The sequence below is a fragment of the Carcharodon carcharias genome, chromosome 18, assembly GCF_017639515.1.
Source record: "Carcharodon carcharias isolate sCarCar2 chromosome 18, sCarCar2.pri, whole genome shotgun sequence".
Taxonomy (NCBI): domain Eukaryota; kingdom Metazoa; phylum Chordata; class Chondrichthyes; order Lamniformes; family Lamnidae; genus Carcharodon; species Carcharodon carcharias.
This window is the reverse complement of record NC_054484.1, coordinates 70,068,943-70,095,089: the sequence shown is the minus strand read 5'-3', so window position 1 is coordinate 70,095,089 and position 26,147 is coordinate 70,068,943. Positions and strand designations below refer to the sequence as shown.

Genomic DNA, 26,147 nt, shown 5'->3' with positions numbered 1-26,147 from the left:
ACATTTACTTCCGGGTCCCCGACAACATGGCGGGTTTTGTTCAATAGTCGCGGTGTTTGTTCAACGAGTGGAAAACAACAAGATCGAAGTGAAACCGCTGAGAGGGGAAAAAGATCGCGGTCCTTGGTTATGGAGCGAAGACAGCCTTTTCGCTAACGGCCGGTGAACGGAGGAAATTTCAGGGCTCTGTCGGGGCCGGTGGGATTTGTGTTGTGAGCTGAAAATGGCCCCGGTTCAGGTAGAGAGTTCGCAGCTGGTGTCTGCGGGTGGCCCGACCTCTGCCCCGGCCGCTGCAGTTACGGCAGCCGTGGCCGCCAGCCCCGGCGTCCGCCTCACCATGTTGATCGACTTCCTGCTGCAGAGGACCTACCATGAGATTACGGTTCTGGCCGACCTGTAAGTACGAATAGTAACCCGAGTAAGTCGAGAATGAGATGACTCCCTCCATCTACTTGCACTCACCTCCCCAATCCATTTGTTAACCACTCACTTTAATGATTATTTTAAGTTCGAAACCAGTTTTGTCATCATTTTAATGTAACTATCCTTTTTATAGTCAGCTGTGGATACTGTGTGCTCTTTTTATGTCTGATACCCGAAATCACTGTTCAGCATATCTTGCAGCCGCAGCTAGTTTACTAGTTAGGTACGCCGACTAATATTTCTTACTGATAAATTTCAGAAATGTATAGTTATATTTGCACTAAACGATATTGCTACAATTGATTATTTCTTAAGTGGACGGGAATTTGAGAGTGAAATGCTGTATTCCAAATTTATTTTCAGACTTCCAAAAGTAGTTCGTTTCCTTTCCTGTGCTTTCCCTTTCTCTCCTTGGTCAGATACGATTCCACTAGTTGCATGTCAGTACCTTCCCAAAATGAATATCCAGCTGAGTCTTAACATTGAGTTTTAGCATGCTAGTTGAGACCAGTGGAACACAGCTAAACTTAATCACATTCTCATCTGGCAGGAATACATATCAAAAAATAACCAGGAATTTTCTACTCCTAATCCAATGTAGTTTATTTGCCTGAGATTGGTTCTTTCAATAGTGGCTGCCACTGATTCTGAGATCTTTCCTCTCCACTCATGGCTAAGCAAATTGGGGGAACCCCTGAGCTTTTTGCTGTTATATTTGGAGAAACGTTCTCATATTGGACACAGTGATTTTTTAATGTGCTTTATCTGTTTTAGATTTAGAAGTGGAGAGAACAAAAGCAAGGAAGTTATGGTGAACCTTTATAAAACACTGGTTCTGCCTCCACTGTCGTATTGTATCCAATTCTGGGCACCCAATTCTGGGTACCGCACATTAGGATGGATGTGAAGGCATTGGTGAGGATACAGAAAAGATTTACTAGAATAGTTTTGGGAACACAGGACTTCAGTTATGTGGATGGATTAGAGAGGCTGAGATTGTTCTCCTTATTGAAGAGAAAGCTGAAAGATTTGATAGAGGTGTTTAAAATCATGAGGGGTCTGGACAGAGTAGTTAGAGACAAACTGTTCCCATTGGTAAAAGGGTCGAGAACCAGAAGTCACTATTTTAAGGTGATTGGAAAAAGAAGCAGAGGCAACATAAGGAAAGCCTTTTTTTTAATGCAAGTGGTTAAGATCTGGAATGCACTGACCGGGAGTTTGGTGGAGGCATATTCAATTGTGATCTTCTGTAGAGAATTGGATAATCTGAAGGAAAATTTGCAGGTCTCTAGGGTGAAGGCAGTGGAACTAGCTGAGTTGCACTTACATACATGGACAAGATGAGCTGAATGGCCTGTTCTGTTGTAACCTGGTCCCTTACTAACAGCTAATTTAAGCTGTATTTGTGATTTACCCAACTGATTCCTGGGATGGCGGGACTGACATTTGAGGAGAAATTGAGTCGGTTAGGATTATATTCGCTAGAGTTCAGAAGAATGAGGGGGGATCTCATAGAAACCTATAAAATTCTAACAGGACTAGACAGGGTAGATGCAGGAAGCATGTGCCTGATGGTGGGGGAGTCCAGAACCAGGGGTCACAGACTGAGGATATGGGGCAGACCATTTAGGACTGAGATGAGGAGAAATTTCTTCACCCAGAGAGTGATGAGCCTGTGGAATTCATTATCACAGAAAGTAGTTAAGGCCAATACATTGTATGTTTTCAAGAAGGAGTTAGATATAGCTTTTGGGGCGAAAGGGATCAAAGGATATGGGGAGAAAGTGGGACCAGGTTATTGAGTTGGATGATCAGCCGTGATCATAATGAATGATGGAGCAGGCTCGAAGGGCCAAATGGCCTACTCCTGCTCCTGGTTTCTATGTTTCTATTTGGCAATGCTACTTTATGGATGGAAATCAGAAGTATTGTCATTGTATTTACAACAGATTTTGTAGCCAACACATTTTGTAGATCACATACCACTTGTTTAAATTCAGTTTGGATAACATATTTTATATTGAGAAGAGTTTTAAGGTTTGCATCTAGATAAATTGTCATTCAATTGACCTCCCTTAGAGCTTATGTGCTGATAGTAAGAATTGTTACGTTTATGCCTATATTGATGCTGTTTTCACAGGGCCCCAACTGAAATTGCTCACTGTTAGAATCCATCTTCAATGTACTGTCCAGTTTTATTTGAACGTTGTAAGTGAAGCAATCCCAGGGCAAGTGCTTTTCTGTTGTAACTTGTGTTTTGTGATTTTCACTTGCAGAGCATCAAGCATTTAGATAGCAATCTATTTTGAAAAAAAACTTTACCCAATAGATGGTAATAAATCCTTCAGTTGAAAAATTGAAGGCATACTGCTCTTTCTACTATGCCTATTACAAAATTGTATTGCTGAGTTAACGACATCCTTGAGCAGTATTCAGAAGATATTAGAACTTGTCCGAACTCTTTTGAGCTTTGTTTTCTTATTTACTTACGGGTGTAATAAGGGCAGTGATTGGATGTAAACCTGGAACTGCAATAGATTGAAGTTGCATTGAGACCCTGTTACTCTCAAACAGTGGTGCTAACGCTGAAGGGAGTATATCTTCATAAATAAGTGTTCTAGCTATGCAACCCATCACGCTGTGAACGTTGTATAGCATAAGCCTCATGTAACTATCTTCCTGCAAGATTCTCCTGTTAATCCTGCTAACATTACTAATCCTTTCTTCCACCAAGAGTCAAAAATTGCTGTCCTGCTTCAGGTGAATCTTCAATAGAACCTTTGATGTTCACTCTAATTTCTTCTGCCGTCCATCGGTTTTCCATAAAACACCTGCTTTGTCAACTGTCCATCATCCATATGAAGAACATAGCCAGCCGCGGAGCCTGGCATTGGCTATTATATGCTTATACCTAAATTTGTTCCAGAAAAATCCAATATTTGTGACATTACAGGGAATGTATAATTAATCAGTTAATAACTAAGATTGATGTAACAGTACAACATTCTGCAGAATCTTGAACACAGTTTATTAAGGTACTAGTATAAAAGATTCACATTTAAAATACGTTTTCAGCTTGTGTACATTGTGAGTAAATTGGCCATGTAATTGACATGTTTATTTTATTCTGGTGGTATTGCCAGAATCCTTCTGTAACAGGCCCTTAAACATCTGCTAAAGTCTGTACACAGTAAAGTTTCTGCTATGTTCTTAATTAGTACTGTAATGATTAACCCATACAGTAATTTCAATGCTGCTAACTCTGATGAGATTACTGTTCTGCAAATCGGAAACAAATTGGGAAAGGAAATTAAGCATTTATAAATCCTAGGGATTCAATTATAGTCTATATTAGCTGAATATATATTCTAAAATAAATAAGACCTGTTTACTCTGTTACATCCTGTAAAATATTGTATTTACAGTCACAGCACATTTAACAACTGTCAGTCATGAGATTATATTAAAAAACAAATTAAGTTTGTAATGATGAGCTTCTGGTGACATAAATATATTGTTGCGTCATGGACTCTTGAAAACAAAGCATTTCATCACAGGATAAAATTCCATTCATGATCAGCTTAAAAGTCACTATCTGTAAATTTGTGCAATGAGCAGATCTTTGATACACGATTGTTTATCACTCACTTCAGGGTTTTACAATTGCAGACAATAAAAATTACATAAGTTTTAGGGAAACATTTGTATGAAAGGTCTAAACATGCTTTGGCCATTATGCTCGGTCTTCTGGAATTCTTTGGAAAACTTTCCAAAAACCTATATCTTCAATTTTGTCTTTGGTTACCTCCCTAAATTGTCTTAACTTTAAATTGGTGCTTTTTTCATCGGATATATTTCTCTAAAATGTTATTTTACGCAAGGAGTAATAAATGTGGTTTGGAACTGTTATGAATAGACTGTGTAGCTAAATAGTTTTCATCCATGAATGTAAAAGATTTGTGGAGCTTTCACTTTCATCAGTAAGTAACTGATCGTGTTTTTTTTTAGGTTGCCTCGAAAGACTGACATGGAACGGTAAGTGACTGTTTTCAGCTTGTTTTTCTCATGCATTTAGTGTTTTTTTTTAAACTGCTTTTATATGTAAAAAAATAGAGACAATAGACAATTCTAAAAGTTTATTTATGTGTCTACTGGAACCAGTTATCATTTTATTAATTGAATTCATAATTTACTTGCAAATAACAAAAGTACTGTACTGATATGGGGTTGTCACAGTAGGGCATAAGCTACGGGATAGGAGGAAGATGGCATTTAATTGTTTCAGATCCAGGGTTTCACCCTGCTGTGCCAAGAACACTGCACAAGGACTCCCGCAGTGGCTCAGTCAATGAGCTGTTAAGCCAAACCAGACCAAGATGGCCCCAGGTTAATTGATGGTTTTACTGAGATAGCTAATCTCGGCAGGGTTGGCAGTAGAAGAGCTTCAATTGGCTTCATGATTCCTGGGTTCGGAAGTAGAAAATCAAGGTTCCTGCTCTTCTTTGCACCTTTGTGGCACTTTGCACCTTTGTGGCAATGGCATGTGTGGATGTTAGGGGAGGACAGGAACCGACTCGGGTGCGATTTTTTTTTTCCCTGCTCCCACACACATTTTGCCCTTGCCCAAAATACATGCCAGTATTCACTGCTGAAGTTCAAACATGAACAATGATGTTGAGTACTTGGGTGACGTATTGGAGAGCATTGGCATCCATAGACCTCTATACCTACAGGAGACATTGGAAAATAATTGGTGCAAACATGGTGAAACATCCACAGGCCTATGGAGTAAATTTAAATGGCATATCTGCTTTCGACCAATAGTGCTTTTTGACTGTGCAGCTTACTGCAACTCTCTAATGAAAGAAACATTGCCCTGTAACATTATGGTATCAGCTGAATTATGAATGCTAAAAATCATAGTGCTGCAGCCCTTTGTGGTCTTGTTAGCAAATAATTAAGTTGGTCCTCCAATGCAGCATATTCTGAAAGCCTCCCTTGCTATATCCGCTGGAGTAACTCAGTAACTGTTCTCTTAACACTCTGCTGTCTATTTGGATTCAGACCTTGACCCCACATATTTAAGTTCCCCACATGGATTGATGTCATTGCTGAAATTATTCAGAACTGCTGAAAATAGCATACATTTGTTTCTCATCCTCCTATATGCACTTATTGATAACCCCTTTATCAAATGGCTCCCTCTGGTCAGTATGTTTGTTCTTCCTGTCTGCAAAATACATGTGCTCAGTGATCATTTTATGAGTAAGATTCTCCATATATGACTTCAGGTTTTTTTTTACTTGTGAATTGGAGCCTTCTGGCAAGCCAGTATTTGTTGCTCTGAGGTAATTGGGTCACCCATGTGGTATGGGACCAGAGTCCTATGTAAGCCAGACCATTTGAATGGTGAAACATTAGTGAACCAGTTAGTTTTTTAATCCAACAGTTTCCATGGCCACTTCCAAGTGTTGGCCCACAATTTACCAGCTTCATTGATATCAACTTTACTATTTGCCATGGTGGGATATGAATTCTGGACCTGTGAGTTACTAGTCCAGTACCTTAAGCATTTGACCACTGTACCCAAATCTCATATATCTGTGAAAGTATTTGCTCAGAAATTTAGTTTACAAGATTAGGGGTGATTATTGGAATAGTTAGCTCTATTCTGGTGCAGTGTTCAACTGTTTTGAATCATCAATGTGTGGTGTTACAGAATGATGAGATGCAAATCTTTTTATGTTTATGGTGGGAGGCATGGAGTGGTGTCTATGCAACTTTCCACAAAAGAGGAGTAACTACCAGGGTTACTGTTGATTTGCCTTTTGACAGTATTGCTTGATGCATAATAGCAAGTTACTTAAATATTGGAACTTAGTGTACTTATAAAAATAATAAACAATTGGTTTGAAAATTCAGAAAGGGATCAAGCAAGTTAGTTTTATACTTGTATGAAAAACATTCTGAAAGTGATGAAATTTGAAAAAACTTACAAACATGTTTGCTTCCTTTCACAGAAAAATTGAAATTGTTCAGTTTGCTAGTCGCACACGTCAGCTCTTTGTTCGTCTGCTAGCATTGGTGAAATGGGCAAGTAATGCTGGAAAAGTTGAAAAATGTGCGGTAAGAGTGCTAAGATCCAATGACTTAATACTAGATGGATGTTTACCCAAAAGAGGGGAGTATCAGATATGACTTTTAATAGTTATTTTCTTTTGAGTGGAGTTACCCAGTGCGTTTTTGTTCACTGAGTATCACATGTAGAAGTTCACCATCTCCAGCTACATCCACTGGCAAATCCACACTGATGAGTTTTGTTTAAGAACATACTCTGTCCTAGAAGGAAACTTAAATTAATATCCCAGGCTTAATGACTCCTAAGTTTGCATTTAGGTCAAATTAAATGTATCCAACGTAGATTAACAGCACAGAGCTTTGCTCAGCTTCCTACTGAAAGACCGCCTTAACCACTAGGGCATTGGCTTGCAGGACTCTTCAACTGACTGGAAAGAATCCAAGCTCCCATCAACAAATCTACTGATTACTGAGCAGATTGCTTGGTTAATGGTCTAAAGAGCCTTGGAGTGCCAATGAATTTCCTGGCTCAGATATTGGCCCTTAACCTCTCAAATGTTATGAGGGTTTCTGCCCCTACCACCCTTTCAGGCAGTGAATTCCAGATTCCACCACCCTCTGGGTGGAAAAAATTCTTCCTCACATCCCCTCCAAACCTCCTGCCCTTTACCTTAAATCTATGTCCCCTGGTTATTGATCCCTCCACCAAGGGGAAAAGTTCTTTCCTGTCTACCCTATCTATGCCCCTCATAATTTTATACACCTCAATCATGTCCCCCCCCTCAATCTCCACTGCTCCAGGGAAAATAGCCCCAGTCTATTTAATCTCTCCTCATAACTACAACTCTCCAGCCCAGGCAACATCCTGGTAAATCTCCTCTGCACTCTCTCTAGTGCAATCACATTCTTCCTATAATGTGGATTCCAGAACTGCATGCAATACTCTAGCTGTGGCCTAACCAGCATTTTATACAGTTCCAGCATAACCTCCCTACTCTTATATTCTATGCCTCAGCTAATAAAGGCAAGAATCCAATATGCCTTCTTAACCATCTTATCTACTTGTCCCGCTACCTTAAGGGACCAGTGGACATGCACACCAAGGCCCCTCTGATCCTCGGTACTTCCCAGGGTTCTACTATTCATCGTGTATTCCCGTGCCTTGTTTGTCCTGCCCAAGTGCATCATCTCACACTTATTTGGATTAAATTCCATTAGCCACTGATCAGCCCATCTGACCAGCCGGTCTATATCCTCCTGTAATCTAGGGCTATCCTCCTCACTATTTACCACCCCACCAATTTTCCACGAACTTACTGATCAACCCTCCTACATTCAAGTCAAGAATATTTGTCCTTCAAACAGTGTTACCAATAATAGTCTCATTGATCATTCAGTTCATTGGTGTTGTGGAACCTTGCTGTGCACAAATTAGCTGTGACATTTACTTGCATAACAATGACAACAGATCAAAAGTCATGAATCCATGTAAATTAACAACACTTCCAATAAGGTGCTAATAGCATTTGGTAGTACAGAACTTGAGTATTGCTGAAAAAAGGGATTTTTTTGCCATTCTTGCACCCATCAAGACAATTCGGAAGAAAATACCAATGTCAGGGCTAACAATATATTTATACTGTATGAGAAGAGAGTGCTGATTGGTTGGCAAGTGAACTGTTAATGGTAGAGGTGGTGCCATGGAGAATGCACCAAATGATGGTGATAGACAGTTAACTGTCAAGTATTGTTTGAAATTTAAACCCGGCAGCTTGAGTCTGGTCAAGACATTGCCCTGGGGAATGAACCAGCAAATAGATTTCACTTATTTTGTTTAGCTGAAGCAGGCGCAATGTGTATACATGTTCTTTCTGTCTGCAAAGCACAGGGCCCTCTGTATTAATACATGTAGCTTTCAGTACACGCAAATGTGCCACAGTGTGAGCCCGAATGACAATCTTAAATTGGAAACCTTTCTTTCATCCCTGTTTACTGAGAACCAAAGCATCACTATTAGCTGCAAGGATATTGCCCAATACATTGGTGTCTTGGTGACTGTTTTCACTCATCATCTCTCAAGTTTAGATGACATGAAACTTGTTTGGATTGCAAAAGAATTCAAGTTCCATACTTATTAAATTCCTTACTGTAGACAACTTCAGTAAACCCAATTAATTGTGCTTGTAAGTGACTTCAGACATCATTGGATTCAATGAGACCAGCACCTTATTTCAGTTTTGTTGATATATGCAATGTTATTATGCAATTTCATTGCACTGTGCACATTGTCATTAATTCTTTTTCTTTTTTTTGCATGTAGATGATATCAAATTTCTTGGATCAGCAGGCATTTATCTTTGTGGACACTGCTGATCGAATGGCATCATTAGCAAGAGATGCTTTGGTTCATGCACGCCTGCCAAGCTTTGCAATTCCATTTGCTATTGATGTTCTAACTACAGGGTCGTACCCTCGCCTGCCCACTTGTATTCGGGTGAGCCACTGGCCTAAGCTCATGATAACAGGATTGTGATTTATTTATTATAGTGCAGTTCTTTGTGTTGTAACTCATTTATTTTGACCTCTGAGTTTCTATAAATTAGCCAACTTTATTGTTTTATTTTTTTCTCTAACTGCTCGTAGCTTATATCAGTTAAGGATATTTTGAACTAGGCTGTACATATTGAATGGACTTCAGAATAAAGAGGATTTTTATGGACTGAAAAGGGAGAAGCTGTTTCCGCTGCTCAGTGAGTTTGTAACAGTGGGCATAAATTAAAATCAGCACCAAAAGAATGAAGGGTGAGGTTAGGAATATTTTTTTCTGCACATTTTTTGGAGATGGAGCACCCTATCAGAAACATAAGTGAAAGCAGGATCTCTAATAGATTTTAAGAGGAAAGTGAATGAAAAGTTGTAGAAGGAAAACAATATAAAAGAGCATATGGTAATAGAATAGGGGAATGGGCACTGGGCAATAAAATTCTATGATTTTGGGAGAAGTGCAATTTCAATAAATAAATCAATTCCTCTGCAGAGCTAACCTATCAAGTAAAGTTAATGGATAATGCATATTTGGTTGAATTAATATATGGTTATTTCACATGGACGTAGACAGGGAAATAACATTTTATGTAAACTAACTTAAGTGGTAACAATTCTGTGGGCATTTATATTTGCATATGCAACATACAACTGATTTTTAACATTTATATTGAAGCTTAAATTGTCAATACTAGAATGTGGCTTCTAATTAAGTCATGATGAACATTTCTGAAATTTGTAATGCTCATATTGCCAATAGGATAAAATCATTCCTCCAAATCCAATAACAAAAAGTGAGAAACAATCGACACTTCATCAGCTTAATCAGATTCTGAGACACCGACTAGTGACAACAGACCTGCCTCCTCAACTGGCAAACCTTACTGTTGGTAAGAATTTTGTACAGCTCAGTATTAATTTTGTGATTCAAGTCCAGAAGAGCCATTGCTACAGGCACCCGTCAGTTTTTAAATCCTGAAACATTTATAAAGTTTTGACTTGTGTTAACGAAACTGCCAATGAAAAATGCCATGTGACCTTAAACATTGGCTTATATGTAGTGATTTTGGTTTGAAGAAGGCTTCTATTTTTAAGCCATTAATGAGAGTTCAGATCACATTGCGAAGTGCGAAGTTGTAAGAATTCTTCAAAATTATAAAATTCCTAACTTTTCAAATCCTTGTCCTTTCTGTAAAGCCAATGGACGTGTGAAATTCCGTGTTGAAGGTGAATTTGAAGCCACACTTACGGTAATGGGAGATGATCCTGAAATTCCCTGGCGGCTGCTCAAACTGGAAATACTAGTGGAAGATAAGGAAACGGGAGGTAATTTGTCATCATCATGAGTCAAAAATATGCACTAGAAGTATCCTATCAATAGCAGATTTACACCAAAACGCAGACTGGGACATCTCCATTACTTGTTAATGAATCCTTAAACAGATTTTCATGGTCTTGTTAAAAGATGACACTTCTCCATTCCAATGACATTAGATTATTACCTCAAACCTAGCCAGCATATGACTCTTAAGAAGCAATGAATTTTGCAAATAAGCCACTATAGATTAGAGGCAAATCACTGTAAATCATTCTTCGTTGGATACACGAATCTGCTGGAAAGCCTCCCAGGCTGCAGTTCAACAACCCACCTTTTGTGGTTTGGATTTTGTCAAACAAAAGTTAGTCCTTTTTTTCTGGTTGGCGCTGGCTTCCTTAATAAACCTAAAATTTCCCTGGTAAACTGCCATTCTGCTTCTCTTCCAGCACCAGTATTTATATTTTTCAAAATTTATGTTCTAATTATTTCCTTTGCACAATTATTTTATTTTGCTGGGATTATCTACCAGTTTTCAAATTGTGATCATTTTAGTTGAACACTAAGCTCGTACTGATGGGATGCTTGTTAGAGATGTTGTATGTGATAGTCTGTAGGTGTACCGCAAAAAGTGAGTAGGCATTTAATTTCTATTTTTCTTGAGGTTAAATGTTTTATCGCTCCTGTTAGATATTGGATCTCACCGTATCTTCATTAGCTGAGAACTAACTATACTTTCTGGAATGTTAGGACTTGAACCAAACCACAGTGAGGCGAAGCATACATCGGAATTTTGTGTATCTTTCTGAGCTCAAATCATTTAATAACTTTAGCGTCTCTTGTCACTTGGAAAACTTCAGATTGAGCTTTACTGTTAATGCAGATGTCTGCCTAGTAGCTTTTAATGTTTCTAAAACTGCTATTTCAGATGGTCGTGCTCTGGTCCATAGTATGCAGGTCAACTTCATCCACCGGCTGGTACAGTCCAGACTGTTTGCTGATGAGAAACCTCTGCAAGACATGTACAACTGTTTACGTATCCAAATTCTTAAGGAATAGTTTATTAGCAACTTATTTGAGGAAAAGATGAGTTAAGTGTTTGTACCTGAACATTGTTTTTATTGATGTGATATGGTTTGTCCAAAGTTGATAACATTTCGAACTTGCATTAAGTGATTGCTCGTGTTACACCATGTGTAGTAACACAATCTTTTGAATAACACTGACCACGGTTGGTTAAAAAAAAGACTGTAAACTTGTGTACCAGAAGTAACATATGGACACATTTATAGCATTTCATTTTAAAAAACCACTTTGTGTATATTTGCATCAGTGTGTCCTTTCCAAAAACATTGACAACTATGTCAGCACTTTAGAGGGGATTTTACTTTGTTTATTTTTTGTCTGCATTGAGCTTTTCAGCTTCAGTGCTGTTGCTGAATTGATTAACAAACAGATTAACTTCTAACATCCTGCAATGGTAAATGTCTTTACAGGTACCATAAAGTTTAGTTCAATTAACAGGTGTATTCTCTTTGTTGGTTTTTTTTTTGGTTTAAAATTTGCACATTTTATGCTGTTAGCAGCACATCTTGTAAACTGTAAAACTAATCATAGAATCCATTTGACTTTATAGATGACAAATAGAAATGTTGTATTTATAAATCTTGAATTTGAGATATCAGTATCTGCAGGTGTCAATTCATGGTCCTCCTCATTTCTCCACTCCCCTCTCCTGTTTTCTAAAAATCTGTACTCTCTTGAGTCGATCATTATAGTATGCAAATATGTTTGATTTAATATTTGTACAAGATATAAGATTAAGTTTTTTCTTAATATTACTAAACATGAGAGTATTGAGATTTTGCATCAATTTTTTTCCAGTGTCAGCTTTTTCTTTTTAGTGTTCCTTAACCTTTTGTCTCAGATTCATTCTGTTTGTCACTGCAGTTGGAAGTTTTACACTCACAGGCACAAATGCTAATACGTGAACGTTGGGGCGATCTTGTTCAGGTCGAGCGGTATCAACCAGGAAAGTGCCTGACTTTGGTTGTTTGGAAGTGAGTAAATCATGGTTGTGTTATGGATGTTGCAAAATAAGGCTTTCAGGAGATGATGGCCTGAATTACTCAGGTGTACACAAGAAAATATTGAGATAATTAAGCATGATTTTTAAGAAATAATTTACAACTTACTATTCTAGTCACAGTATTAGATTTAAATAATGCATAAAACCTTAAATGAAAAGATCAGTGTGAAGTATTTAATGAACTATTGCTAAAATTGTTATATTTTTGCTTATTATTTGTTATGGACAGGTGAGTGAGAACTGATGAAATCTCTCCTCTTCCCAACTGTCAGTGAATTTTTTGAGAAGAAGCTGTGTGTATGTTTTTGTTAAACCTCTAAGTGTGAGGATAACTGGCAGCAGGCGTTTTGTGGGTTTAAATAAAGAAAGATGGTTGTTTATTTAAACACTCACCCTGAAATCTAATGCTACACACCCACTCACTCGATCTCACTCAAGGGCAGTAAAGTTGGAGCTAATATTGCACTTTTACAAGTTATATAAAAAAAGGAATAATTTGTAACTCACATGGTTGTCTTGTTTCGGAGAGGGTACATTGCAGGCCTGATAGAAGACCTTCTTCACACTTGAAGTGCAGTTTAGGTGAACTCAGCAACCAAAGTCATATGTCAAGGTTGTTTGCAGGATTGTCTCAAAGTGATGGTCTTTTTGTAGGTCACAGTCAGTTTCTTTTAGTTTCACTACCAGGAGGCCAGTTGCTGTTTTGATGGACTCAAAAATGGAGCAGGCTTGGTGAGATGTTGTAGCTTTCAGGTCTTTCTCAGACATAGATGTTACTGCCTTTTTCTGCGTCTACCCTGCGTCTACAGACAGCATTTAAAGATTAAAAGGGGCAAATGTGGCTGGCCAACCATGTCACTCCACACAATTGTGCTTTCTTTACCAAATAAGGTGATTCTTTTAGATTGATAAGCCACATAAGGCACTCACTCATCTGGATGAGTTAAGACAATTTGTTTTTTTTTCGAAAGACCCAATCAATTCAGGAATGCCTTTTGATGGTCTTTAAGTAATGTGTAATTAACACCTTTTAGTTTGGAATGTCTGTTGTCTGTTTTTAGGGCATAGCCAGAATGAGAGTCAGTTTCTGGAATGTGCAGATAAGGTCAGCTGACTTCTGGAATCCATCTTTGCAGCACATTTTCTTTTAAGATGGGCAAAGTAAATTCAAAAGATTCCACGCTGAATAAAGTTCATAGTTTAAAAGCTATGAATATGACATGCCTTTACTGGACATGATGGATTTCTTTTGATAAATTAGAAATTTAACTATTCTGTACATATTGTTCTCCATGTATTCTTTGGACAACTTGCATAGTACTGATTACAAATTGGAAGTACACTTCCCTCTAACTTAGTTGCTTTTAGTTTTATTTAAAGAAACCTTGCTTTTGGTTGATCAGCATTCACACCGTGCTTTGTTTTCACCTTCATATGTGGTGTAGCTGATGCCCTTGTACCTCCTGTATATTGATGACCGGATATGCTCCGGTTATGGTCAGTCTCATGTAAAACTCGACTCCCAACTTCTGGCTGAAATCCATTCATTTTTCATATATCTCGTGTATAAGTGAATGCCTGACTTTTAGCCAAAAATACAAACTCTTTGTACTTGCCACCCACTCGCCACTGAAGTCAAACTCACCTTGGTGCAAGTCTACTCATTGATAGAACCACAGAATAGCACACCATTGAAGGTTCAGCTCCTTGTGTCTGTGCAAGCCAACATGTGATAAAAATAAAAGCAAAATACTGCGGATGCTGGAAATCTAGCACAAAATCAAAAAGACCTGGAAAAACTCAGCAGGTCTGACAGCATCTGCGGAGAGGAACACAGTTAATGTTTCAAATCCATATGATTCTTCAACAGAACTAAGGAAAAATAGAAAAGAGGTGGAATATAAGCTGGTTTGTGGGGGGCAGGTAGAACTGGTTAGAGGGCCAGTGGTAGGTGGAGGTTGCCAAAAGATGTCATAGACAAAAGGACAAAGAGGCGTTGACGGTGGTGATATTAGCTAAGAAATGTGCTAATGGTGACATTACGGGTAGAAAGCAGGACAAGCAAGGGACAGATAGCCCTAGTGGGGGTGGGGTGGGGGGAAGAGATTGAAATAGGCTAAAAGGTAGAGATAAAACAATGCATGGAAATACATTGAAAAATAATGGAAGTAGGTGGGAAAAGAAAAATCTATATAAATTATTGGAAAAAGGGGGATCGGAAAGGGGGTGAGGATGGAGGAGAGAGTTCACAATCTAAAGTTGTTGAACTCAATATTAAATCTGGAAGATGAGGTGCTGTTCCTCCAGTTTGCGTTGAGCTTCACTGGAACATTGCAGCAGACCAAGGACGGACATGTGGGCATGAAAGCAGGGTAGTGTGTTGAAATGGCAAGTGACAGGGAGGTCTGGGTCATGCTTGCGGACAGACCAAAGGTGTTCCGCAAAGTGGTCACCCAGTCTGCGTTTGGTCTCTCCAATGTAGAGGAAACCGCATCGGGAGCAGCAAATGCAGTAGACTAAATTGAGGGAAGTGCAAGTGAAGCACTGCTTCACTTGAAAGACGTGATTAAAAATCCCTTTTATGCTACTTTTGGGGGTGGGTTTGGCAGGAATCGTATCCGACCTGGCAACTTTATTATAGCGAGATGATAGGAGAGGATGGATTCCAACCCCTCAAAACTATTACTCATGTAAAAGTTGACGACCTACTTTTTGGCTAAAAATTTAGTCTTAGAAACCTGACTTTTACATGAGTATCTACAATAATCATTAGACAGACTTGATGCAGGAATTTTGTTTTCTCCAGTAGAAGTTTATGAATAATCATCAGCGCCTAGAAATTTTATGTATCCTGGCAGCTTGGCTCAGTGCTCAACTTTCACCTCAGTCAACTGTTTATCAGGTCAAATCCATTCTTGGGACTTGAGCATATAATCGAGGCCAGAGGTTCCCAATTTTTGCTGCGCTCCAGAGAATCAAGCCCAATGCATATCTTTCTAAAGAAATAGTTGGAATGAAATTGGTCTTCAATAGTACTGCAAAATGGGTGATTAGCAAATTAGCAGCCTGTGTTAAAATGTGCACCATGTATTTTTCCATACATGAGAATGGAAAAGAAGGCCAGCCGTGATGCAAAACGTGCTGCTGATTTCGCTGTGCTCACTTCGCACTACTTAGACCAATTTCACCGCCCACCCCCCCCCCCCCCCACCCCCCCAAACTCCATAGTTGTGTTAAGAACAAGAGGATTTACTTTTTTAGCGTCCAAAACATATTGCTTAAGACAGAAAGCAACAGAATTCATATATAACTGAATGAACGTGTGCATAAAGTAACAATGACTCACCTTTATTTCAGTGAGTCAGATGAGCCCTATTTCTAATGCATAATTTGTAAAATCTCAGTTTAATTTTGGAGTGTGAGTTAGTCTCTATATTCAAGCTGCTTCTATACTTTTGATGTGAAGAAAATACCATGTCTAACTTGCAGCCGCACACACAGACAAAATGGACTCATATTTCTTGTTGGGTCAATTCAGGGAACTCTCATAGGGGCAGGAGTAGGCCTTTTACCCCCTCAAGCCTGTTATGCCATTCAGTGAAATTGTGACTCATCTATGACTGAACAACATATACCTGCTTCTGCCCCATATGCTTTTAATATCTTTGGTTAACTAAAATCCAGCAATCTTAGTTTTCAATTTAACAATGGGTCTAGCATCAACTGCCATTCGCAGAAGAGAGTTTCGAACTTCTATTACTCATTTGCGTGTAGAATTGTTTCCTATTTTCACCCCTGAAAAGAGTCCTATATGTTCCAAACAGTGGAAATAGTTTCTCTACATCAGTACTATTTTCCTTATTACCTTGAAAAGTTTGATCAGACCACATCTTAAACTCTAGGCAGTGCAATCCTAGTTTGTGTAATCTCTTTATGATCTCCTTGGATTCCAGCTGTAATTCTGATAAATCTAAACTGCATTCTCTCCAAGGCGCGTATATCCTTCCTTAAGTGTGGTGTTCAAACTACTCTCAATACTCCAGGTGTAGGCTAAGTAGGGCTTTGTATATCTGAAATATGATTTCTTGCCCCTTGTAACCTCGTCCTCTAGACATATAGGTCAATATTCCATTAGTGTTTTTGATTATTTTCTGTACCTGTTTTATTCATTCATGGGATGTGAGCATTGCTGGCAAGGCCTGCATTTGTAGCTTATCCCTAATTGGCCTCAAGAAATGATCTACATACCTGGACTCCTAACATGTCTTTTTGAATTGTGAGCCAGAATCAATCAAGAGGCATTGTGTCTCTAAACAGTCACCTGCATCATCAATCAAATTTTCCTTTAAGGGTATGAAATCTTGGTCTTTGCCACAAATTATGCAGAATTCAAAATCAGAGTTCTGCAGCCCATTTGCTTCTCTCAGACAGCTGCTGAATTTGTGCGTAGACAATTTTTCCATCTTTTAACTTTTAACTCTATTACACAGTCCATCACGACAGAAGATAATTTCGGGAATGCAGTTATTTTATCTTACAATACAAAAGCTTTTGGTAACAAAAAGCTTTTTGGCAATGCTTTGTACTTTATCGTGCATGATATTACAGTTCTTAACTTTACTAATGAACGTTAAGCTCATTAAGCCTGTCAAATATGTCAGCTAGCTAAATAGCCCTAAATAGCACCCAAATAGGAGGTGCAAGGAAATGAAAGTGATGTGGTGATTCAGTGTCGACCAGAAGTATGGAGCACTCATCCCTGCATTTGCAAGTTCTTGCCAAAACATTTCTAAGAGACAGTCATTAGAATTCTTTGGTTACCTTCATTTTAAAAAATACTGTGCTCTACCTTTGAGGGAAGAACCTGTGGCCTCCGAACATTTCAGTTTGCCTGGTTTCATGCTATCCTAAGCAAGAACTTCAGCACAAACAACACATTATAAACTTTTGTCAGAACCACTAAATGTAAATTTTGTCCAAGTTGGAAATGTCCTATTTCCTATTTTTCTTTTTCCCCGCTCTACTTGTCTCTGCTACATGATCAAATCTTCACTTTATACTCCAAAAAACACTCCAGTGCTTCACAATTATCAAGCACAATTATCATAGTCATGCTGTTGGAAGTGCTATATTTCCAAAGAGAGATTCAACTAAGGCCCTGACCCGACTGCAACTAAAATGACCCAAAATTTGCCCTTATTTCATCGCTGTTTTGGGAAGCTTGGTCTTCATGTTTGTCTTCATAACAACAGTAGCTACAATTAAAAATAACTCAAACTTTGGGATGCCCCAACTTTGAATTATTTTTCTTTATTAAGATCACATTTTGATTGCAGTTTTGCTGTAGCAGCTTGTTATCAGTCATCTATTTTTTGGATCTTAGTTACTGTATAGAATGATTCATAATTCTGATGAATGGTCACAGACCTGAAATGTTAACTTTATTTCTCTCTCCACGGATGCTGCCAGACCTGCTGAGTGTTTCCAGCATTTTCTGTTTTTGCTTTAGTTTTATATTATTATTGTTTTGTTTTGTTCCTAGCCAACAGGTCTTGGGGAGAAAGACCGGCAGTGCCTCTGTGCACAAGGTCTTGATAAAGATTGATGAGAGTGACTGTTCAAAACCCTTACAGATAACTCATGATCCCCCATTACCATCTTGTGATTCTAAATTAATAGAACGTGCTATGAAGGTAAAATGATGTTCATTTACATGTCTATGAATTCCTGTGATCTCTCTACCATTTTATAGTTAAAATAATATTTCATTTGCCAGCTGGCATCTTCTGGTGCTCCAATACATATTATAAATATGTCTTTTAATTTCCTTCGGTGTCATACAATATGTATTAGTGTGAATATTTTATACTTTGTGTCGTAAACTAATGGAAACTTATTCATTGTGGGAACAGTTATGCCTTTGAGGAAAATCTACATTTAATCACCAGATAAGTTTCATTTAAATGTAGTATATTACAATATTATTTGCTTTACTAATACAATGCGTAAAAGTTCTTCAGGTTTGTTTCTTCTTGCATTTTACTACATGTTGCTTGTGTTTTAGTGAATTGGAATGAAGTTGTGCGGGTGGGTTTTAAATATTCTTGGCGTTGAGAGCCCCAGTCTGGCTCTTGAGTTGATGATGCAATGCCCTTATCATACACCTGCAGATCATGGATGTGATTATTTCCTTATATCAGATCACATGACCATCTTGCTGCAACCTGAGCTGCTCCTGCCAATGTCTTAGTGGTCTGTTGAAGTGCTATTAATAGGGGCTTTAGGAGGCCTCTTGACAAAGAAATGCTGCTTTGTCTAAAAAGGTTTTAATCAGTTAGGAACAATCCAAGAATCAAGTGGTTTTTAAAAAAACACATTTGAAGGATTCAAGTTTCAGTTACTTGTGTGATGAACAGTTGCTTTTGGATCATTTGTAATTGTATTAATGCTAAATAGATTTAGACAAGTGAGTTGTAATACAGGAAGCAGTATTTTGTTGATGTTTCTAATGTCAATTAATGTTGCCGATTCCACAGGTTGACCACCTATCTGTAGAGAAGCTTTTGATTGACAGTGTCCATGCACGTTCCCATCAGAAACTGCAGGAGCTAAAAGCCATCCTCAAAAGCTACAACCCCAACGATAGCTGTATGTTCAACAATGTGATTTTAAAAAAAATCTCAGTTTATTATTTTACAGCATTATCTTTTTATAGATTTGAACAAAACTATTGTTTTCCTGCATGATTGGAGCCTTTTGCAAACCTCTGCTATGTTCTGTGAATTTATTGAATGTGAAAGATGGAATTTGATGAATACTTTCAAAATTGTATGAAAAATGCTTTGATAACTGCTCCATTGTGGATAACTTGGTAGATGAGAATATTCATATTGTTTGTTCATCATTACAAAATAAAAACATACACTGTAGTGAAAGCTTAATAATTTGTGGACAGTTGGCTGAATAAGTTGGCGGGGGGAGGAGTGAAGTTACATAATCTAATTCTTTTATGACTTTCTGTAAATTTGATTTATCTAGCCTCTCTTGATAGTAGCAAAAAATGAACAGGAAAAGAACCAAAGAAATATTATGAATTGTGATTTTATGTTGACTTTTATTTTTGCTTTTCCCTCACAGCCTTTATAGAAACAGCCTTGCCTACGCTGGTTATTCCTATCTTAGAACCTTGTGGTCGATCCGAGTGTCTTCACGTTTTTGTGGACCTGCATTCTGGAATGTTCCAACCTATGTTATATGGAATTGGTAAGTGTGTTCTACAAGTGATCTGTGCAATGCTGTGAAATTGAACACAAAATTAAGTGTATTTTAAGATGCTGATGTGGTCTTTATTAAGGTGTGGGATTTAAGCAGCTGTAGTATAAGAAATGTGGGGTGGAATTTTATGTTGCCCTTGGGATGGATGGATGGGTGGGGGTGGGGGGGGGAGTTGGTGATGTGGGAGGAGGAAACGAAAATTGGATGTCATGCCATGGGTGCCGCCAACATTTACTCTGCCCTGCAACAATTTGACCCACAAGTGGGGAGGCATTTGGAGGCCATCCCGTCTGTGTGACATTTGAGGTGCTTTCATTGGCCACTTAAGAGTCTCCAACTGTTATCACTGGGATCCGGACCACAGCAGACGGGGCCCAGCACCCGTCAGTTATAAAAAAAGTCAAATGCTTACAAACTTCAGGCTGGATTTTATACTGGGAGCATAAACATCAGGGGTGAGCCCACTCCCACATGGCCAGCTCACCTTGCAGACATTTAATGGCCGTTGGGCTTCCCATTGGGGAAGAAGTCCCGCCTGGCAGCTTTCACTGTGCAAGCTGGTGGCAAGCAAGGTTGGGAGGGAGCCTCAATTTCAGGTTCCCTGTGCCCATCAGAGGCTTCCCCGCCCCAAGGTCTTCCCAGAACCTTGTTTCCTTCCCCGCTTGTTCTGCCTGCTGCAGCAACCCCCCCCCCCACCCCCTATTTTCCATGCCCACTTTTACAGGGGCCTGTTATCTTAGTGAGAGCCCCCTCCCCACCCTACCTTCACATCCAGCTTTGTTGGCAATCACTGTAGAGGACTGGAGACAGTCCCACTGCTAGGACCATACAGCTGCTGGTAGTTTGATTGACCAGCAGCTCTCAGCGGCAAGTCTTCTTCCCCAATGGGAAGCCCATCGGCCATTAAATGTCTGCAAGGTGAGCTGGCCATGTGGGAGTGGGCTCACTCCTGACCTTTATGCTCCCAGTATAAAATCCAGCCTGAGATTTGTAAGCATTTGACTTTTTTATAACTGATTAAAAATTGCATGTCAAGAAAATCTTTCTTGCAAAACTTGAAATTAAACGAGGTATTCACTTCTTAAAAATAAAGTTAAGCAAGAGTAAGGCTATAACAAGCAAAATGCACTTTTTGATGAATCACAGGAAATCTATGCAATCGCAGGAAAGTTTATTCTTAAAGCCTAATTGAAGCATTTCTTACAAAATAGTCATTTAAGCCAAAACTTTTAACTCATTCAAAACCCATCCATTTGCACAGAATTAAATTCGGACCCATAAAGCCTGCTGTTAAATTTGGGATTGTGTAAAGTACAATATTTTCTAAATAAGAAAACTTGGTTTAGCATCCACACACAAGGTTATAAGTATTTCCCAATGCTTATTTGTAGATAAACTTTAATTATTTCAATGACAAAAAATCTTTGACTGGCGTAAGATTCAGCAACACTAGATTTTGGAATTGGGTGTATAATTTCAAGGAGGTCAGTTATCCCAATATAAGTTGTTTCCTCCCATTCACATATATATGCTAACATTTGAGGCGTGTCAGGTGGTGTCATATCTGGTAGGTGAGCTTCATCTCACTGATCGACCTAGAAGTTGCTCATGATGTATTAAGTGTAAAACAGTCACTAACCTGTGCTATAATTTCCTAACTAAAAATAATTGCCATGAACTTTCACCAGTGATGCCATCCTATCTTTGCAGTGTTATAAGCTGCAAAGTAAGACAAGAAGTCACATCTTTATTGCGATGATTTGAATGATCAGTGCAATCTTGAAATTTTGTTGTGAAGTTGTCATTATTGTTAACTGAGATTTCATATCAAAAACAGCAGGAATTAAGTCAGCAAACATGTTAACTCCAAGGCATGTATATTAAATGATACATGTATTTCAAATTGTCTTACCCCCATTTTCCCTTGTGTTATCCAATGTTGTGTAAATTATTTGTATTTTGTTGGTCTTTCAATGTTATGTTGCTATTTTTCTTAATTAGACCAAACTACATTAGACGATATTGAAAAGTCCATCAATGATGAGATGAAGCGAATTATTCCTTGGCTTCAGCAGCTAAAGTAAGTATGAAATGCCATTTTGTTCCAAGGTAATAAAAGGGAGGAAATAAAAACCAACTTAGAAAAGAAATAGAAATCTATTCTTTCATATTTATCTTGTCAAATTTGGGCAATATTTGTTCAAATGTACCCTTGATTTCAAGAAAAAAATGTTCCTCCAGGTTTTGGCTTGGACAACAAAGATGCAAGCAGTCTATGAAACACCTTCCCACAGTCTGCAGTGAGACCTTACATCTTTCAAACTTTTCCTCTCATCCAGTTGGAAATCTCTCAAAACACAAACTATTCATCAAGCTAACACGCCTTCCTCAGTATTATATTGTAAGTTTATTTCGCTGATAAAGCATTCTTTGGTTACAGCTAAGTATTGTTTAAGAAATTGTTTATTGATCTGGAATGTTTAGCATCAAGAGAATTGCTTGTAGTCATCGGTTATGTTGTTATTTATAAAATATATTTTTTAGTGCAAGTAAATGCTTCCTTCACTGGTTTGCATTTCTAACTTTTCCTAGATCAGATGAAGGGTCACTGATGATAATTTGGTTTCTCTCTCCACTGATGCTGTCAGATCTGCTGAGTAGTTTCTTTTTTTTTATGTTTCCGTCACTCCTCGCTTCCAAATCATCCTAATTACACACCAATCCCAGACCAAGAGGCCAGGAAGCTGGCAGACTTCCAGGCCTCTATTTTTGTTACTTTTAATTGCCTGCATGAAGGTGTGCAAGAACAGTTAATGTTGTCTTCCCTTTCTTGAAACATTTTTGCCTGTTTTGAGTGCTATGTTCAGTCAATATTTATATATCTTATTTAAATCAAATGAAACGTTGCTAAATGTAATGGGCTAAGTTTTTTTTCCCTGAAGTTCTTATTGGACATCAAGTGGATATTAATGTTTTCTTCTTTGTTCTTTCAGGTTGTGGAAATGTTAGACAGGCCAGGTTTTCCCATAGAACTACAGTATAAATACCACTTCCTCTCTGTAAGTCACGGGCTGACTGATCCAGACGACTGTCCTCCCACTGCACTACTTTTGCAACAGTTCAAACCAAACATTGAGGATCTAATACTGGATGCAAAAACTGGGAAGCAGGCCAAGGCTGGAGATAAGCACAAGGTTTGGATCTGGTATTAAAATGAAGGCCATGGCCTTTGACTGTAAAAATTCCAAAATTAATATTAGATGCAATTAACACTTCAGACTTTTTTAAACTATTTATAGTGCGCATTGATTTCCTGTAGGTATTAGGTGAAAAAAGCTGTTTGCTCCTTATTTATTTTACATTTTTGTGCTCATGAAGAAAGATTAATACATATTGTGAATAGAAAGTTATTCCCTTATATTTAAAAGACAGGTATTGGAGTGACTTAGGTATGCGATGTAAGATACAAATACAGTGCAGTCACATTTTGAAAGCTGCATTATAGAATATTACATGATGCACAGTGCAAACTAAATTGTTTACCTAAGTGGGTGTCTGATTTCAACTCTGGAATAGTATGAGCGAAATAAAGTTTAAGGCATAAGGACTACCTAATGGGACTGTTAAGATTACATATTCTGCTTAGTTTTTTGGAACGAAGTTAATAACCATCTGTGCTTGAGTGGAGCGGCGGTAAAGAAAAAAGAGGATGTATTTATAATAGTGCAGGATATTCTCAGGATATTCCAAAGCAGTTTATATATAATTATTTTCAAGTGCAGTCATTGTTATTATATTGGTGAGTATAGCAGCTACTTTGTGCAAAACAAGTTAAAGCAAACAGCAAGAAGATTGATACCAGTTGACTTTTTCTGGTTATGGTTAGAGTACGAACTTTGGATATGACGGTAGAACTTTCACTGTTGTCCACTTGCGCAGGTTTAAAGTCTCATTGAAATGTTGGTGCCTCTAACAATGCAGCATTGCTTCAGTATGGAATTGAAGTATTAATGCAGATTAAGTGCTGGAATTTTGGATTGTGTCCTGAACCCACGAAGGTCTCAGCTGTGAGAGTCTTACCAAATGAACCAAGCTAGAAGAAAATTAGAACTACAAGACCACAAGCTAGAAACTGAGGATCAAGTAGGAGAATGGAAGACCAATATGATCAGAAGAAAAAATGGATATTATAGTGAACTTGAACAGAAGGAATAATATAATGATGAGAACACCTGACGAGGGGCAAAGAAGTGCATCTGCGCCAATACTACTGCTAAATAGCCCTGAGGAATGGAACCTATATGTGGGGGTGGGGGGGATTAAGGTGCAGACAAAACTCAATTTCTGTGACATGCTTTATGGTTAAAGAGCTGGGGCTTGTAACTAACTTGGTAACTTCTTCAAAGAACTGGCACAGGCACGATGGTCAAATGGCCTTCTTCCATGCTGTCAGATTCTGTTTCTAAGATGTCCGTTGCCCTGTGATCCCGATCTCTGAGAAGTACATTGCTACAATGCCATCCTGTGGTGAATGTTGAGTATTGCAGTTACAATTGACATCATGAGCTTGAGTCCAGTTTGATTGACGATCATGAAATATTAGGTATCATCTTGTTCCACTCACTGTGTTGCCTATTGTTGCTATGCTATTAGACTGGAATACTCAGTCGATACCTTATAATTCTTCGAATTTGGGCCCTGCCTAAACATGTATCCGTGCTTCTGAAGGAATAGATTTTCACCTGCCCATCATCAGTACCCCCTGGCAAGCCTTAACCACCTCAGTAGTAATTCCTTTCTCCTCCTTCTCCCTCTTACCCAGAGGGAAATATTACTAATTGTACCTGCAAAGGTGCAAAAGGAAATGAGTAGTTGAGTTTTGAATGAGCTGAAGTTTAGGGAAAGAGGAAGAGGATGGGATACTAGCTATTGCAGTAGCTGGGTCTAGAGGTCATAGGTTTGGATGAGGATTTCAGCTCCAGATAGGCTGCGATAGGTGTTGAGACAAATTATGGGAATCATGGTGACAGAGATGGCAGCTCCCACAACACTCAAGAAGCTTGACACTGTCCAGAATATGGTGGCAGCTCCAACAACGCTCAAGAAGCTTGACACCATCCAGGACAAAGCAGCCCGCTTGATTGGAACCACATCCATAAACATTCACTCCCTCCACCACTGACGCACAGTAGCAGCGCTGTGTACCATCTACAAGATGCAGTGCAAGAATTCACCAAGGCTCCTTCGACAGCACCTTCCAACCCACGATCACTACCACCTAGAAGGACAAGAGCAGCAGATAGATGGGAACACCACCACCTAGAAGTTCCCCTCCAAGTCACTCATCATCCTGACTTGGAAATTTATCACCGTTCCTTCACTGTCACTGGGTCAAAATCCTGGAGCTCTCTTCCTAACAGCACTTTGGGTGTACCTACATCATATGGACTGCAACGGTTCAAGAAGGCAGCTCACCACTACCTTCTCAAGGGCAATTAAGGGTGGGCAATAAATGCTGGCCCGGCCAGCAAAGCCCATGTTCTGTGAATGAATTTTTTAAAAAAAGAGTACTTGAGAAGTGGGAAGCTCGGGTAACAGTTGACTGGGGCAATGAGATTGCGAGCAGCCTGAGTCAATGGCTAGGGCGTGTTTGTAATTGGTGACAAAAGTGTCGAGTTTATGGCAGAGGCTAAATATGCTCTGTGTCCCAATGTTAACAGGTGGAATTAAGGCTCATCCATGATTACATGTCAGCCTAGTAGTCTGTCAAGACAATAGCTGTGGAGGGATGAAAAGAGGTTTGCAATGAAGAAGGGTTAATTAATTACTTTGTAGTAAAGTGGCCTTTAAGGAAAAGTGACCATAATATGATAGAAGTTTATATTGAGTTTGAAACTGCTTTAATTTAGTCCAATAGTAGTATCTTAAATCTAAACAGAGCAAACTAAATAAATTGGGGGGGGGGTTGGGGGAGCGAGTTGTCTAATGTAGATTGGTGGGCTACCCCAAAGACGCATTGGGGACACCCTGCCCCGCCCCCCCACCCCAATTCCCTCCTGGAAGTCCCCAGATAAGGGTTGCAAGGCAATTGCCTAGGGAGTTCAAACTTCCTTTGGGCAATTGCCAGCAATGGGAATCCAAAACTCTAGTTTAAATTATGAACTTCAATGTTTCTAACTGTTTTGCAGCAACAGAGAAACGTAGAAGAATTAAAACCACATCTAACTCCTGGGTAATTATAACACTGATTGACTTACCCCAACCCCCTACAGGACTCTGACTCACCCCACCGACTACACCCCCCCCCCACCCCCCCCCCAAACCACCACCAATGCTATGATCTTGTTGAATGACAGTACAGGTTCAAAGGGCCAACTCCAACTCTTACTACTTATTTAAGTGTTGACGAGGAAGAGTTATATG

The 26,147-nt window shown here is 38.9% G+C and overlaps 1 protein-coding gene across 1 annotated transcript in view; it reads left to right on the top strand.

Moving 5' to 3' along the window:
• The first annotated feature begins 1 nt into the window (after position 1).
• Positions 2-26,147, top strand: part of med14 (mediator complex subunit 14) — a 65,869-nt gene continuing 39,723 nt past the window's right edge. The window contains exons 1-14 of the mRNA XM_041210980.1: positions 2-396; positions 4,432-4,458; positions 6,444-6,549; positions 8,822-8,995; positions 9,806-9,935; positions 10,243-10,371; positions 11,289-11,396; positions 12,288-12,420; positions 17,992-18,142; positions 18,986-19,097; positions 19,587-19,712; positions 21,726-21,804; positions 21,966-22,125; positions 22,718-22,918. Of these exons, the coding sequence (XP_041066914.1) occupies positions 224-396; positions 4,432-4,458; positions 6,444-6,549; positions 8,822-8,995; positions 9,806-9,935; positions 10,243-10,371; positions 11,289-11,396; positions 12,288-12,420; positions 17,992-18,142; positions 18,986-19,097; positions 19,587-19,712; positions 21,726-21,804; positions 21,966-22,125; positions 22,718-22,918 (1,809 nt within the window). The 5' untranslated portion in view covers positions 2-223. The remainder of the gene's footprint in view (positions 397-4,431; positions 4,459-6,443; positions 6,550-8,821; positions 8,996-9,805; positions 9,936-10,242; positions 10,372-11,288; positions 11,397-12,287; positions 12,421-17,991; positions 18,143-18,985; positions 19,098-19,586; positions 19,713-21,725; positions 21,805-21,965; positions 22,126-22,717; positions 22,919-26,147) is intronic.